The 13,979-nt window shown below is 40.4% G+C and overlaps 1 protein-coding gene across 1 annotated transcript in view; it reads right to left on the reverse strand.

Moving 5' to 3' along the window:
* The window catches only part of KCNU1 (potassium calcium-activated channel subfamily U member 1), a 75,936-nt gene extending 64,132 nt beyond the window's left edge, over positions 1-11,804 (reverse strand). The window contains exons 1-12 of the mRNA XM_075042189.1: positions 11,740-11,804; positions 11,569-11,620; positions 9,622-9,738; positions 8,653-8,714; positions 6,582-6,672; positions 5,687-5,798; positions 4,995-5,070; positions 4,467-4,542; positions 3,946-4,116; positions 3,420-3,511; positions 2,659-2,769; positions 1,038-1,143 (exon numbers count right to left, since the gene is read on the reverse strand). Coding sequence (XP_074898290.1) covers positions 1,038-1,143; positions 2,659-2,769; positions 3,420-3,511; positions 3,946-4,116; positions 4,467-4,542; positions 4,995-5,070; positions 5,687-5,798; positions 6,582-6,672; positions 8,653-8,714; positions 9,622-9,738; positions 11,569-11,620; positions 11,740-11,804 — 1,131 coding nt within the window. The remainder of the gene's footprint in view (positions 1-1,037; positions 1,144-2,658; positions 2,770-3,419; positions 3,512-3,945; positions 4,117-4,466; positions 4,543-4,994; positions 5,071-5,686; positions 5,799-6,581; positions 6,673-8,652; positions 8,715-9,621; positions 9,739-11,568; positions 11,621-11,739) is intronic.
* Between the last annotated feature and the right edge of the window lie 2,175 nt (positions 11,805-13,979).

The following is a 13,979-nucleotide window of genomic DNA, read 5'->3' on the forward strand; positions in this document are numbered from 1 at the left end:
CACTCTTCTCCAAGCCTCTAGTGCTGCATGGGGTTGTTGTGACTGAAGTGCAGGACCTGGCACTTGGCCTTGTTGAACCTCAAGATCACCATGATCCTATTACTTGGAGTTGTGCACATGCCTGAATGTTTCAACAGTGACACAGCTCCAGTCAAACATACGGTATGCAATGCGTATTTCTATTTTCAAAAGTGCTGAACATGTGAAATTTTTAAGTTTCTAGTGCTAACATCTTCCTAGAAGAGGTTACAAAATATGCAGCGTTGCTATATTCTTTCCCAGCGAAGTCCAGCCGAAGCACTTCAAGGGTCAAAATTTGGGCAGGTCAGAAGACCTCTGTCTCAGTCATCTGATCAATATTAGGGATGTGTAATAAAGTCATTAACCACTACAACAACATGTTTCATTTATGGTGGAGGTTTTATAATCTGCTGGGAACTGGGTGAACATCTACCACTGTATTTCAAATAGGATACTAACAAATAGAAACCACACTAAAGTTAAAGCCAGTGGTGTTTTTTTGTTTGTTGGTAGTGTTGGTTTGGGCTTTTTCCTTTAATCCAGGTCCATTCCTTCTGCTTCTTTGGAATATTTTGCTGAGTCTTCAATATTTCAAAACACTAGGTCTCTTCTTTTCTGGACATCCATGAATGAGACCCAAATATGATGCACACTCTAAAGATGAGCTAACTAAGGGTTATTCCAATTATTTAAATACAACTTCCAGAAATGCTGCACTCCATAATATTCCTCTTTCAAAACCAGATGATCACAGTTTGGCTTTCCCCTTTATTTTTCCTGTTTCAATGCTTGAAGAATTTATAGTCTGAAAAGTCTGTTATGCCTGACTCCTGCATTCTCAGTTCCCATGAGCAATATGTTGGTATGCAAAAGGTACCACTAAAATAAGTGGAGCTCCTTGAAGTGTAAATCTCAACATGAACTGAGTAAATGCAGCTCAAGCATCCTTTCATAAGGGACAAGATTTCCACAAGGTTGGCTTATCTACAAGAAAGCACAAATGATGAAGTTCTTACTCCAACTCTCTTCAGATCTTCAGAGTTTAGTGCAGAGCCATAAAAGAAAGTCGTATAGGCTGAATAGCATTTGAACACAGCTTCCAGCTCCAGACTAGGAAGAGACCTATTCAATACAAACAACAACAGGGCGGGGGGGGGGGGGGGGGGGAATCCATCAATCTCTCATAATTACATTCTCTGCAAGTCTCCATTTCTCAGAGAAGCTATCTGCCATAACTACTTGCTGTTTAAAAAAAGCTACAGGGATTTTGGCAGCTCAGTTAAAGTACATAGTTTAGATTTTAATGAAAACAAGCTTTTATAAAACTTAACAGTCATGGAAATGTTTCCTGGATTTTTCCTGTCTTCTGCTATTGTCATTAATTTTTCATGAGTATCATTCCACAGCCATCCATGCAACTCTAATTTTACAGCTCACTGTTACTCCACAAGAGTCAGGAAATGATACTTCCTAGGGCTTGATTCTGCATTCTCTTTTCAAATGAAACTGCTGAACTTCAACTTTCTCTCCAACTCAAGTGTTATTTTCCTATTCAATTTATGCAAACTGTATCTACCCAGGAACTTCTGAAACATTCTCTTCTACATGAGCTGTACAATACATTATCAAGATACTCCTACATTGATCCCAGTAATGAAGCATGCCCTGTAGGAAGGTATCCAATCTTGATTTAAAGACAGGAGTTGGAAAATCCACCCATTCCCTGAGCAATTTGTTTCAGTCATTATTAATCACTTCTCACTTTCAAAAATGCATGCCTTGCTTCTTACTTGAGTTTGCTTGACTTTACGCTTTAGTTATTAGCTTTTGTTATGCCTATGTTTTCCAGATTAAAGAAGATCTTTAAACTGGTTGTGAAGCTACTTAGGCACTTTAATTGAGCCAAACTCCCTATCCTCTTCCTGTTATGCTAAACAGACTGAAGTCTACATCTCTTCCTCTAAAGCACTTTTTCCTGTCTTTGAACTGTTCCTGTACCTCATTTCCATTCATCCTCAATTGAACAGCTCTCTCAAAATGTCATGGTATTTCAAAAGAGATGCTTATAATATTCTTCTCACCTCTTGCCCCACTTCTACTGCATTCCAAGGTAAAATCGTGTTTGTGCTCCCAGCAATCACCTCTCTCTGAAGGTTCTGCTTTCAGAAACATGTCTAATAGCTTCAGCTAGGCAGGAGGAGGGGATCTGACAGGACAGTTGAAATGCCTATTTTTGGCACATTAAAGTGGCTTCACTTTCCTCCCTTTGCCATATGCCAGCATGACCAAGTGGAAGTTACAAGTTTTCTCCCCAGCATGAAAAAATGTATAAGAAATTGAGACAGCTGACAATTATTTGATTGCCAGATGTGGCAAGACTTAAAGTCAGGTATATCTGGCAAAGCTAGCTTACTATGGAACTTACAGAGAAACTTTTTTTTTTCCCCCCAGTTGATCACAATGGAAAACATTTTGTCATGAACATTCCAGCATAAAAGCTTCATTGCTACAATTTGGTTTGTAACTCCTGTTAATTAGTTACACAGCATTGCTTTCCTTTACTTTCAAATCTCCTACATTTCCCCTAAGTGTTCAGGGAATCAAAGTCAAATATCTCAGAGAAATAAGGATACTTACTCTCCCAGAAAAAGGATTTCTGTGCAAACATTTCCCTTGTCCCGAAGCAAAAAGTCTCGTAGGAATGTAGTGACACTCTCCAGAGTGATATTACCACAGACAACAATATAGCTACAGGAAGAGATCAAGCAAGATTTATCACTTTGAAAATAGTAGAATGGTTGTTGCAAAGCTGACATTGTATGAAACTACACACCTGCTTGTAGTATATTAATCACAATAATGCAGAAGATAGCTTGTGACTTTGGTTTGATGGAAATTTCATCCATCGTGACTATGTACTTCGGGAGTTATTTTGGAAAGGAAGAGGAACCGTAAGTGTGAGAAGCAGTGAACTGTAGACATTCCAAAAACAGAGTCACAGAAGGAACTTTGTAAGACCTGGTTAAAGCCATACCTGCCCAGTCCTGTGAGTGCCCCCCCCCCCCCCAACCCAACACCCCTACAAAACCAAACCACACCTACAAAAACCAAAAAACCACACCACCCCCACCAATGAAATAGGTCTCTTCAATCTTTAAGTTAGGCTATCATGTCAGCTGCCTTCTCTTCCTTTGAAAATAAAGCCCATGCTGAATAGTGCTGTCGACAAGGCTTATCCAGACAGTCCTGAGGTAAGGATCAAACAAGTGTAAGTTTCAGGGTATCATTTAAATTACTACAGGAAGCTTTATTTAGCTTCTTATTTCTTCTGAGCTGGTTCCCAGCCTAGTCACTGACCTGATTTTTATTTTCCAAAGACAAACAGCAACGATACTTACTTTTTCCCACTCACCACTTCATAGGAGGACTTGTAATTTTTATGGCTTTCAACAATTTCCACAACTTCAGGGATAAAGTTTGCAAACAGTACCTAAGACATCAAGAAAAATCATCTTTCTCAGAGCCAATTCTGTCTCTCCTAACCATGATAAATTAATTTGTGAGAATTTAAGTTATGTGGAACAACAAAAGAAATTTACTTCCAATTCCTAAAATCATTGGCAGGAATGTACAACTGTATGATGTAGTGACAATGGATTTATGCCATTGATACCTTGGATTAATTTTGTCCAGTATTTTGGCTCTAGCCAGTATTTGCAGCTGCAGGAAGAAATACTAGAAGCCCTGCCAGCTCTTAGAAAATTACTCTATAGCAATGCCAGCGAATAATTAATGTCAAAACTCTCTTTGCTCATAGATGTTTAATCCCTACTGCATCCCTGCTAAGATCAAATTTTTGGTGACACTGCTGTTCATTGTCTGTCCCCAGTTGCCATTTTCAGAAAAGAAATATAGGTTTCTTACCAAACCACCAATAATGAAGAAAATAACGAAGGTTCGACCCAATGTTGTTTGAACCACTACATCACCATAACCAACAGTGGACATAGTCATCATTACTAGGTACATGCATTTGAAATAGCTGAGGGACTGGGAATTTGCAGGTTGAACCCAAGGATCTCCATGGTTTTCTACCTGCCGAGGGGCAGGAAAAGAGAAAAGAAGAAAGAAGGTTAAATTGGTTTTGGTTTCAGTCCATCTCCAATTCACAATTATTTCATTTAAAAATTAGCCCTATTTTACTTATTGCAGAAGTGATTCATTACCGGGGACGGCAGAGCAGGAAGGTATTGCATCAATGCAACCACATCTGATAACATACACAAGTAAAATACACTGACTTGAGTCACGCTTTGTCCTGGTACAACAAACTCATCCTCTCCCAAGAGAATGCTGCATTTGTTAGGAAAAAACATATACCCAAAGCTCACATGACAATACCGGTTTAAGGTGACAAGGAAGGATGTGTAGCTGATGATACATACCAGGTGAATAAAACCTGCAGCTGTGAGCCACGTGCTGATAAATATAGCAAAGAGCTTGGAGAGCTTGATTGAGTAACTGGAGATAGAAAGGGAAAATTCACAGGACATTTAAAATGTAACGTACTTTGCCAGAGTTAAAATTTCCTACGCGACCCTACTCCACTCAACAAAACTCTTGTCTAGCGAGTGTAAGATTACATAAGAAGGAGTTACGATCAGAAAAATCTTCCTACATCCAGCCCTTTCTGTCATAGGCAACATGTCAAATAATCCCATTTTTGACATTTACCAATCTCTAAAACCTTTTAAGATTTCTTGCATTTATGATTTCCACTCATCTCCCCACCACCAGAGTTTCACTGAGCTGATAGTTATAAAATTTTTTGTAATTTCCAGTGCAACATTATTGATAGTAATTTTTTTCCATATGCAACACTAGTATTTTCCTTTATTACCCAAGTCAGCCAAAATACACACATCAGGGAGAATGTTAGGCTTCCAAGTGTACTCAGCAAGGCATTAACTTACTTGTTCTTTGTGATCCTGAGGAACTGCAGTATTCGTGGAAGTTCTAACAACCTAAGTGCTCTCAAAAAACGCAAACCTGCAGAAAAGTGACAAGTCAGAGGAGAAGAAAAAGTCTGTCTAGAAGTGGAGTGTTTCCACATATTCAGGTATGTTTAAATATGCATGCTTTGTTTTCCACATATTTATAGTGGATCCTACCTCAAACTTGGCGACACTGCTCAGTATTCAGAGCCTTTATGTTACTGGATTTCCACCTATGTGCTCAAAGGAGGCCTTGAATTATGAGACAAAATAAGAACTGCAATTCCTTTGAGCTGTAACCTGAAGGCTTAAGTGACATACAGGTCCCCTAGACTATAGACCCCAGAGCATGCAAGAAAGCCATTCACAAAAATCAAGGTACCATCTTTGCTTCCCTGCTGGGTAACTCCTCATCCAGTTGGTCAAGTACAGTGATTGTTGAGATACTAAAAGCCAGGCAGACAGATAAAGAGAATGGAGACAGACTTGGGTAAATTACAAGCGCCTCAAAATTAAAGGAGTTTTTGCCAACAATGCGTAATTTTGCTCCCAAAGAACAGTTTTTATACTGATGGTCAAAGCCTCTGCAAATCAAAATAAACTTGAAGGGAGTCTTGATGTAAGATGCAGGACAACATGGATGGAAAGCAAGATCTCCAAGTCTTACTTACCAAGCCAATTCCTCTTTAAATAATAGGAAACAAAAACCGGAGGGATCGTGAAGAAATCCACAAGAGAATTCAGCTCAAGCCAGAACCTCAGCTTGTCATCTGCTGCCACAAACTAAAGATGAATAACATCAAAAAGTATCAATGCTGTGTGATCATGGGCCTCATCAGAGCAAGAAGGCAGCTCTCTGAGGAGACCCATTTTTGCAGACTACTTCCTTCTCTATTGCTTTGGCTTCTGCAGACACCCCCTTTAACATTCCTGGTTTGTTTCAGAAAGGCTTGGGCTGGAGCCCCAAAAAAACCAAAATGGGCTGGACCCAAAGGTATAACCATGCTCTCTTTCTCTCCCTCTTTGTCACCTGCCCCTTTCATCTTTTTTCTAGGGTGTCTTTCTCCATGGTACTGCAGTATCAGTAATAATGAATTATAAAACCAAAGGGCGGGCAAGACCCCATCCTCATTCCATCGATCTGTAACAGGGAATATCCTGTTTTCTAATTGCTTAGACAAAAATTCTAATGTCAAAAGCTACAATCAAAATGTATTTCACACCAGTGCAACTAATGTCATTTTAACAACAGATGGCACGCAGCTATACAGTTTGTTCAAGAGAAGCTGAAGAGAGACCTGACTAATTCATTCAGTGGTTTAAAGACATGGAGAAAGACAGACAAGGCTAACGTGTGAGCTGGGAAATGTTGCAGAAATGCTAGAAATAACCAGATTCCAAAGGGAGAAAATAAAGTAATTACAAGAAAAGTTGAAAAACCAGAGTGGCTCAGAGTTAAGCTAAGGCAATCAAACATTATACTACAGAGCACCTGCTATCCACACAGGTAAACTACTCCCAAATATAGCCCATTTTTAACTCAACTTTCCCATGAAGTGCCCTTACCCGTAATCCAAAGTAAAGGAGGAAGAAAGCATTGAAGCCTGCATCTACATAGAGGATGCTGTCTGGAAAGGAGATCTTGAATTCCTCTGCTCTAAATGGGAAATAGGCATCACAGCCAGTGGAGGGAAGGGCAAAAAAAGAAAACAAAAAACAACAGAGTGCCTATAAAGTGACATTTGGTTTTGGTTTTTATTATAAAATAAACACTAAACCAAAATTTAAATGTATTCACAATTTTGTGTAATTTAAATCTCTACTTTCTCAGTGGGTTAGGCAGAATAAATCACTGCTAATAGCAGGTTATCATTAGCATTAGCAAGCATGTTAAAACATGATGTTATTTATCTATCATGCAAATATACTGGAAAGACTGGGTTTCATATATTTACAGAGTGCTTATGCAAATCTTTCTGTTGACTTCTTCAGGAAAACGGTTTCACCCTTCTCTTGTGGACCAGTATAAGTATACTCTTCTGTATTCAGCTTAGTCAGCAGAAGAGAGAGCTCCTGCAGCTGTTTTTCACTGAACCCCTTCTGAACATGGCCTTCTAACTGCCAAGGGAGTAGTTGAAGCACTGAGTAGTTTCCATCAAAGTCTGTCAGGTTAGCTTACAACACCAATTTAAATTTTCTAGGCCAGCCTCACTGACCTTGCATGAAATAAGCTTACAGAGCGCTCAAACAAAGTCTAACAGCGCAGACTGATGCAAGTGGTAAAATCTGGCAGTAGAAAGCTGTGGGAATAAGCTTTTCCCACTGGTACCACCCGGTCCAACAACAGATGTTTGACTGCACCTGAAGAGATTACAGGCCACATTCACACACTTGCTTGCTGACATATTGCCTACACCAGGCTGACAGCAAGTTAGGTACATCAATTATGAGCCATGTGAGGCACCTCTTCCTCCACCCATGCAGGAGATACTTTGAAAGCAGACACACAAAGTGAACTAGTCCCATAGGTCAACCCAGGTGAACATCTACTCTCACCTACAGGTGTAACACTATTCATGGAAAGAACTCTGTATAAATAGGATCAACTGCCTGTATATTCCTTAAAAAACCCTACTCTTTCCCTTCTGAAGCTATTCCTAGATGTTTGTCAGATTTATAATGTCTTGGGATTAAACATAATATTGGATTGCTCTTGATGTGTAATTCTGCTTCTCAGGTTTACCTCTGCTGACTGAATTCAGTTCAGAGTGTTCCACAGCTTTTATATTCTATTTATTTCATTTTATAATTCCATTTTATTTTTCCAGTGCTGTGCACTAGTCCAAGCAAAGAACTGAGAACAATGCTCTCGTGTATTAAATCAAAGGGGTTTACGTATTAATATCTTTTTTACCCCAAGCACATTCTACAAAATATATGTATTCAGGTGAAGACTGGTAGAGGATACAGTGTGCTTTCCTACTCAGCCTCATTATTTTATTCCCATCAAATTGTTTACCAAAAGCTGGATTTTATAGAAGAGCCCCATTCCCATTTAGGTACCAAAAATAAATGCCCAGACTTTCAAAAGAGCTTTGGGTAGCGCGTGGTCTAGCATTCTCTAAACATTGCAATAGCAACAGCCAGGCTTTGAATGCTTTTGAAAATGTCTGTACCAAAACGGGTGCCAGACCCTTTTCAAAAGCCGTAGGATTTGGACATCTGTCCCTCAGTTCTTCTGAAAATCCACCCTTGAAGGTATACACACAAAAACCTTACATACAGTGAAACTTGAACAGCTGTAACAGAAGATAGAAACCACAGTTTTTCCTTCCTGGCTGCATTGTGTAGTTCCACACACTACTCAGGTTGTTGCTATCATGCAGTTATGCCCAAGGTATGCTCTTCTGGCATCTGTAGTCCCTGTAGAGTATTGGCATCTTAAAGGAAGGGGGGAGTATGTACCTGACAACAACCCATGGAGCTCAAAGGGGCCTGTCACATATCAGTGCCCATAGGCTCCTCTGGCTCATATCTGTGGCCACAAACCAGCTCTTAGAAAACACATCAGCTTGGCAATTTGTTTCTACAGTTTGTTTAAACAAGCTTTTTGGATAAACATCAGTAATCTACTTACTCAGCAAGATTGACAAAATAAATGATAAGAGCACCAATATTCAGAAGAAACACGAGTATCACCTGAAAACATAGGCATCAAAGAGGATGTTATGAGGTTTACTGTGGTAGTAACACAGCTTCCATCTATAACAAGCACACATCTAAAACATCACTTTTTCTGTTTTTCTATGACTTACAGGAGAGGCGGAAGGAACAAAATTCAGTTACCTACACTCTGCAGCAATCCCAAGATAGAGATTTTAGTTAGGCATGTGCACAATGAACCAAAATCACAACCAATATAAGTCAATGCTATCATGTTAATTTACTACTGATGAGGGCTTGATGCAGCTGACCACGTAACTCCAGTTCCCTGGTTGTCATTTTGAAAGGCCAGGGAATCAAACCCATGTGACTAGTTGTTCATTCACTTCCAGCCACCAAAATCAAATATACAAAAGAATGCTCAGATTAAAAAAAAATAGCCAGTTAAGTTCCATTGAGATGTGTCATTGGCATATCCTTTTTTGGTAGATAAAGACAGCACTCTCAATCCTTTGGACATGCATTTAAAATAGCAAAAATGATTACCATCAATACTGTTATAATCAGTTCCCATTGAAAGAGTAAGCCACCAAGCAAGCCATCAGGACTGAATCACTCAGAAGTGATTCAGTTACCCAGAAGACAGAGATTGTGTAGCCAGATGCAGCAGTCTGCCTACAGCCAGATCTAGGGAAACATCAGGTGGTAAGTTTCAGTCATTTTATATAACTTTTCCTGCTTAGGAACCTTCCAAATCATCTTCTGAGGCCAAACATTTATATCAGGAAAAAGCATGATCTAGGTCGTATCAACTGCAAAACTCATATGTACTTGTTTTATATATGTAAGACATGCTTGTGTTTTTACTTGATGTCCTCAAAAGAACAGATATGCCTCACCACCTGCGTTAGAAGAGGAAACCTGTGCTAACCAATCTACTTACCAGTACACACCCCATAGATGTTTGAGCTGATAGCATCATTTCTACCTGCGTAGAGAAGACTCTTATCCAGTAGACTGAACTTTGTTTCCTTTTGTGTGGCCACCAGACATCTTTGTCCTGACAGAGAAGCAAACAGATTGTTAACCTTGGCTTTGCCAGACACTGTTTCCCAAAACGGCTAAAGCCAACACATTCAGCCACCACCAAATCTGAATGAGGATTGAAAGTAAGAGACGGGTAGAATATATTTTCCTTCAGCTAAGCTACTAAAAGCTGCAGAAAGCCTTATCTTCCTGGAATTCACTGAGGGCATGCTGTGCAGACACATAGTGTGATACACAGATGCAGTCTCATTTCTTCCCTACTGGTTACACCAATGAATGTTGATTCACATCACCTTAAAGTGATTGCCTCATAACCTGAGTCTGAAAGGAAGAGTGTGTTCTGTTGCTAATAACACCTCTCTACTAGTCTCCCCACCCTTTCCCTTCTTATGCCAGGTGTGAATTCATTTTCTTAGTTTTGATCACGTAAAACTTTCCCTAGCATACACCCTGGAATAGCTCAGTTCCAGTGTTCTGTTTTAACATGGCCTGTTACCTCTTTTAATGTATGCCAGTAACAGCCCCAGGTAAGACTTAGATTTACCATACAGCTTCAGCTAATTCTGATTAGCTTTTGCAACGAGGTAGGATTCTGTCCTTCTTGCAGCTACAGTTATTAATAACTGTAACAAATAAGTAACACAGATTATTCAATGACAGAAAACCTGTAAACACCTATCAGGAAAAAAAAAAACCAACCCCCAAAAAACCCAGACCAATGCTGCTTGTAATGTGAGATACTGTGCTGGCCTCTCTTCTTTTACACTGAGTTTCCCAAGCACCAGAATCTGTAAAGAGTAACACTTAAGAACAAAACCCCACCTCTACTCAGCAGTCAAAAGAACAGCAGACAATCAGATTAATTTAACATTTTGGCCAACAGAGATGCCTACAGTTTGCCAGCAGCACAGGTGTTCCCTTCATTTTCTGACCACACAATCCAGGTAAGCTGATGAGAATGTCAAGCCCTCCCTCGGAAGTGATAGAGTGAAACGGCCTGCAACAGTTGTTGGAGGCAACATGAAGCGACACAAGGAAAGAGCTCTTGAGTCCTGCAAATGACATTGTAACTAGGTACATAAGTGACCTGGATATGTAATAAGAACCATCCTGCGTGATATCCTTGGGAGCTACTAAAACCTTCTCAAAAATTCCACAATGCACACAGGGAGGACCAGGGTCAAAAGATCATAGGTCTTTTGGTGGTGGATTTGTTTTCAGCACGCTTAATCCCACCCTTGTCCAGTCTGTTCGGACCATGTGAAAAAGGCTATTCTACAATACTGAAAAACAACTTAAGGCAATTTTTCCAATTGTTGCAGTTTACAGAGTGGGGAGCTTATGGTCTTGAGAGACAGCCTGACCATGTACATGTATTCCTCATTTCGGTTAGGAATTCTGCCTTCATGTTTAAATATCTGTGTGTATGAGATACTGTGTGTTTGCACATATTAGCTTGTGTGTTTAAGAATCAGAGGTTGTATGCAAATGTGGATTGAAAAGCAAGCATTACAGTGCTCTTACGTGCATCTGTGTTTACATGCATATGTAAGTGCTGAGGTTTCAGTATGCATACGTTTGTGCAGCTAGTAATATCTACATGGGTAAAAACTATCTTGTCCCCTCCTCTTAGAAGGGGAAAGACAGGAACATCCAAAAGCACTGACCTGCTAAAGTAATCAACTCAAAGATAAAAGTAAACCAAACTTTCCCTGAACATGCCATGTTCAGTGCACTATAACAGAAGATACTTTCTTAGTACTTCTTCCATACTGAATCTAATTCTTGCATTCTCACATCAACATGCAAAATATGAGCCATTTCAGAAAGATTTTGCCCTTACCTTTTTCATCCAGATCTTCTGTATGCTGAAACCATAAGCATACCTAGCCAACCTGAAAGCCAATATGGTAAACAGGCCCCCCAAGAAAACAAACAAAGATGGTATAATAAAAGCCAACTGAAAAGACAGTGCACAGGTGAGGCTGAATTTCCCTGCCATATTAGGAATCACTTTGTTCTGCCTTCTTCCTCCTCAGCTTCCTTAACTGCTTGGTCCTGACCTTCTAGAATACTCATTGCTCTTGTGACATTGCAGTGACCTCAGTGCCAGTCCTATGCATCATGTCAGCAATAGTCAGACTGACAGGCTGGGATACTGAGAGGGGGGACTCCCTCTGCAATGGAAGGATTTGAATGGGAGTTCTGATTTAGAACTATATCTTTTTAGTGACATTACCAAGGTACTTTCTCTCTGGAATACCTAAGTTTATAAAGCTGGCTCTCACTGTATACAGAGTCACTGTATAAATGTAAGTTGCTTAATAGAGACCTGTGAAGTCTCACACACAGTACTCAAGACTCATCCACTCAGATCCCATTTCATGCTTCTTTTCAAGAACTGCAGCAGGCACATACTGCAGTACCCCCTTGGGAATCTCTACTCAGCTTTTGGATTGAGTCCTTCTACTGCTCAAAACCAAACACAAGCAAGATGCCCTGGCACTGAAAGAGTAGCTGTGATGATAAGAGCTGCAATAGTGATACAATAGAATAAGTAAAATAAGACTGGTCAGATCAGTCAGACCAAAGACACACTTAGCCTGGTATTTTGTCCCTGTAATTACCCAGTTGTCAGTGGTGAAATACAGCGTGACCTTTCCCCTGCTGTCTTCATTTCACGGGATCACCCTCTTTCTTTTTCTAGTTTACTAAACTTTTCAATCAGAAGAATTTTAACAAGCTAAGTCAGAGTTTCTAACGATACAAAAATAACCAAGCTGGGATAAACGTGCTCACATGCCCACAGGTGGCAGCATTTCCTTGGAGTTAGGCTACCTTTGCATACCAGTATGTAAAATCAATTTCCTCCCCAGCATCACTGCAGCCTTGGACACAGAGAAAAACAAAGCAGAACAGCCCAGCAAGCCATCTCCCAGAAACTGCCCAGTAAAAGCAACAGCTCATATTGTACCATGCAGGCCTAGCTGTCCCATCCACAGCTGGTGGGGTTGCAGTGTGATCAGATGCCACCAGTTCACACAGTATTTTTCCCCTTTTCTATTGAAACAGAATGTCATCAAAAGCTTTAGGTCTAGTCAAGAGTTTTGAAGTCTTTTATGAGCACCGCAGATGAATAATGCAATCAGACTCTTGTTCATGCAATCAGGACAGCTGAGTATAGAAGTAGTGATTTTGCCTGAATTGGGAAAAACATGTGCCCAGGAAAAAAAAGAAAAAAAAACAGAAAAAGAATGGTGATATAACAGCCCAGCAAATAGTTGGAGGGGAAGCAAAGAATATGTTATTGTAGCCTTTAAATACAGCAATATTTAATGTCTGCCCTCCCCTTTCCTCCCTTGCTGAGCATCAGAGGGGACTACGAGTGATTGGAACCAGTAGGGTGTTTTGAATGGTAAGGGTGGTCCCAGGGACAGCCTGTCAGCTGACAAGAGTCATTACTTCTGTTTTCATGGAGACTAATATGACAAAATTGCAATCAGCTCATCTAGGGCTCCAGGGTGCCTGAGCTAAGGACAGAAAGAATTTTAAGCAAGTTCCCAAAGGAAGAAGGGGTGGGAGGGTAGGGTGGAGAAAAGAAGGTTAATTTTCCCTGTGAACTAAGGACAGCAGTAACATCTCCCTCGCTCTGCAAATACCCCCACTTCAGTAATGAAGTGTTTACCTGCAGGACTTTAGTCTGGGGACAGGAATTCACCCAGATGACAAAGAGAAGTGACACCAGTCAGTGCAATTTATGCTCCGCATCTCATGCTTCCTTAACACATTTCTTCCATCTGGTCCCTGCTCCATCTCAAATCTTCCTGTGGTGCAAGCTCTTCTCTCAATTTCTCCCCTCCGCTGCTGTAAGGAGGTTTTGACTGAAGATGGCAGCCTTTGCCCATTCATTGCTGTTGAGCCGAGACTGGAACCAAATCGGCTCACTGTAACTCCCAGTTGATTTCTCAGTCCAGCTGTCCCCAGAGCAGAAACAGGTCGTTCACAAATCACAACCACTCACCATGAGTACAGAGCTGCAAAAAGAAAGCGATTTATTAGCATGCAGTAGCACACTTCCCTGTCTTTGCAGTGACAGATACATAATCCAGGAGAGTGCAACAGAGCAGACTTCTGTTTTCTTTAGTTTGAGTAAATTGTAGTTTAGGCTGCACTGATGCATACATTTGGAATTAAATACAGAGTGGAAATCCACCAGAAGGCATCACGTACTGCTCATTTCTGGTGCAAAAATAG

This window comes from Buteo buteo, chromosome 12 (assembly GCF_964188355.1).
Source record: "Buteo buteo chromosome 12, bButBut1.hap1.1, whole genome shotgun sequence".
Lineage (NCBI taxonomy): Eukaryota > Metazoa > Chordata > Aves > Accipitriformes > Accipitridae > Buteo > Buteo buteo.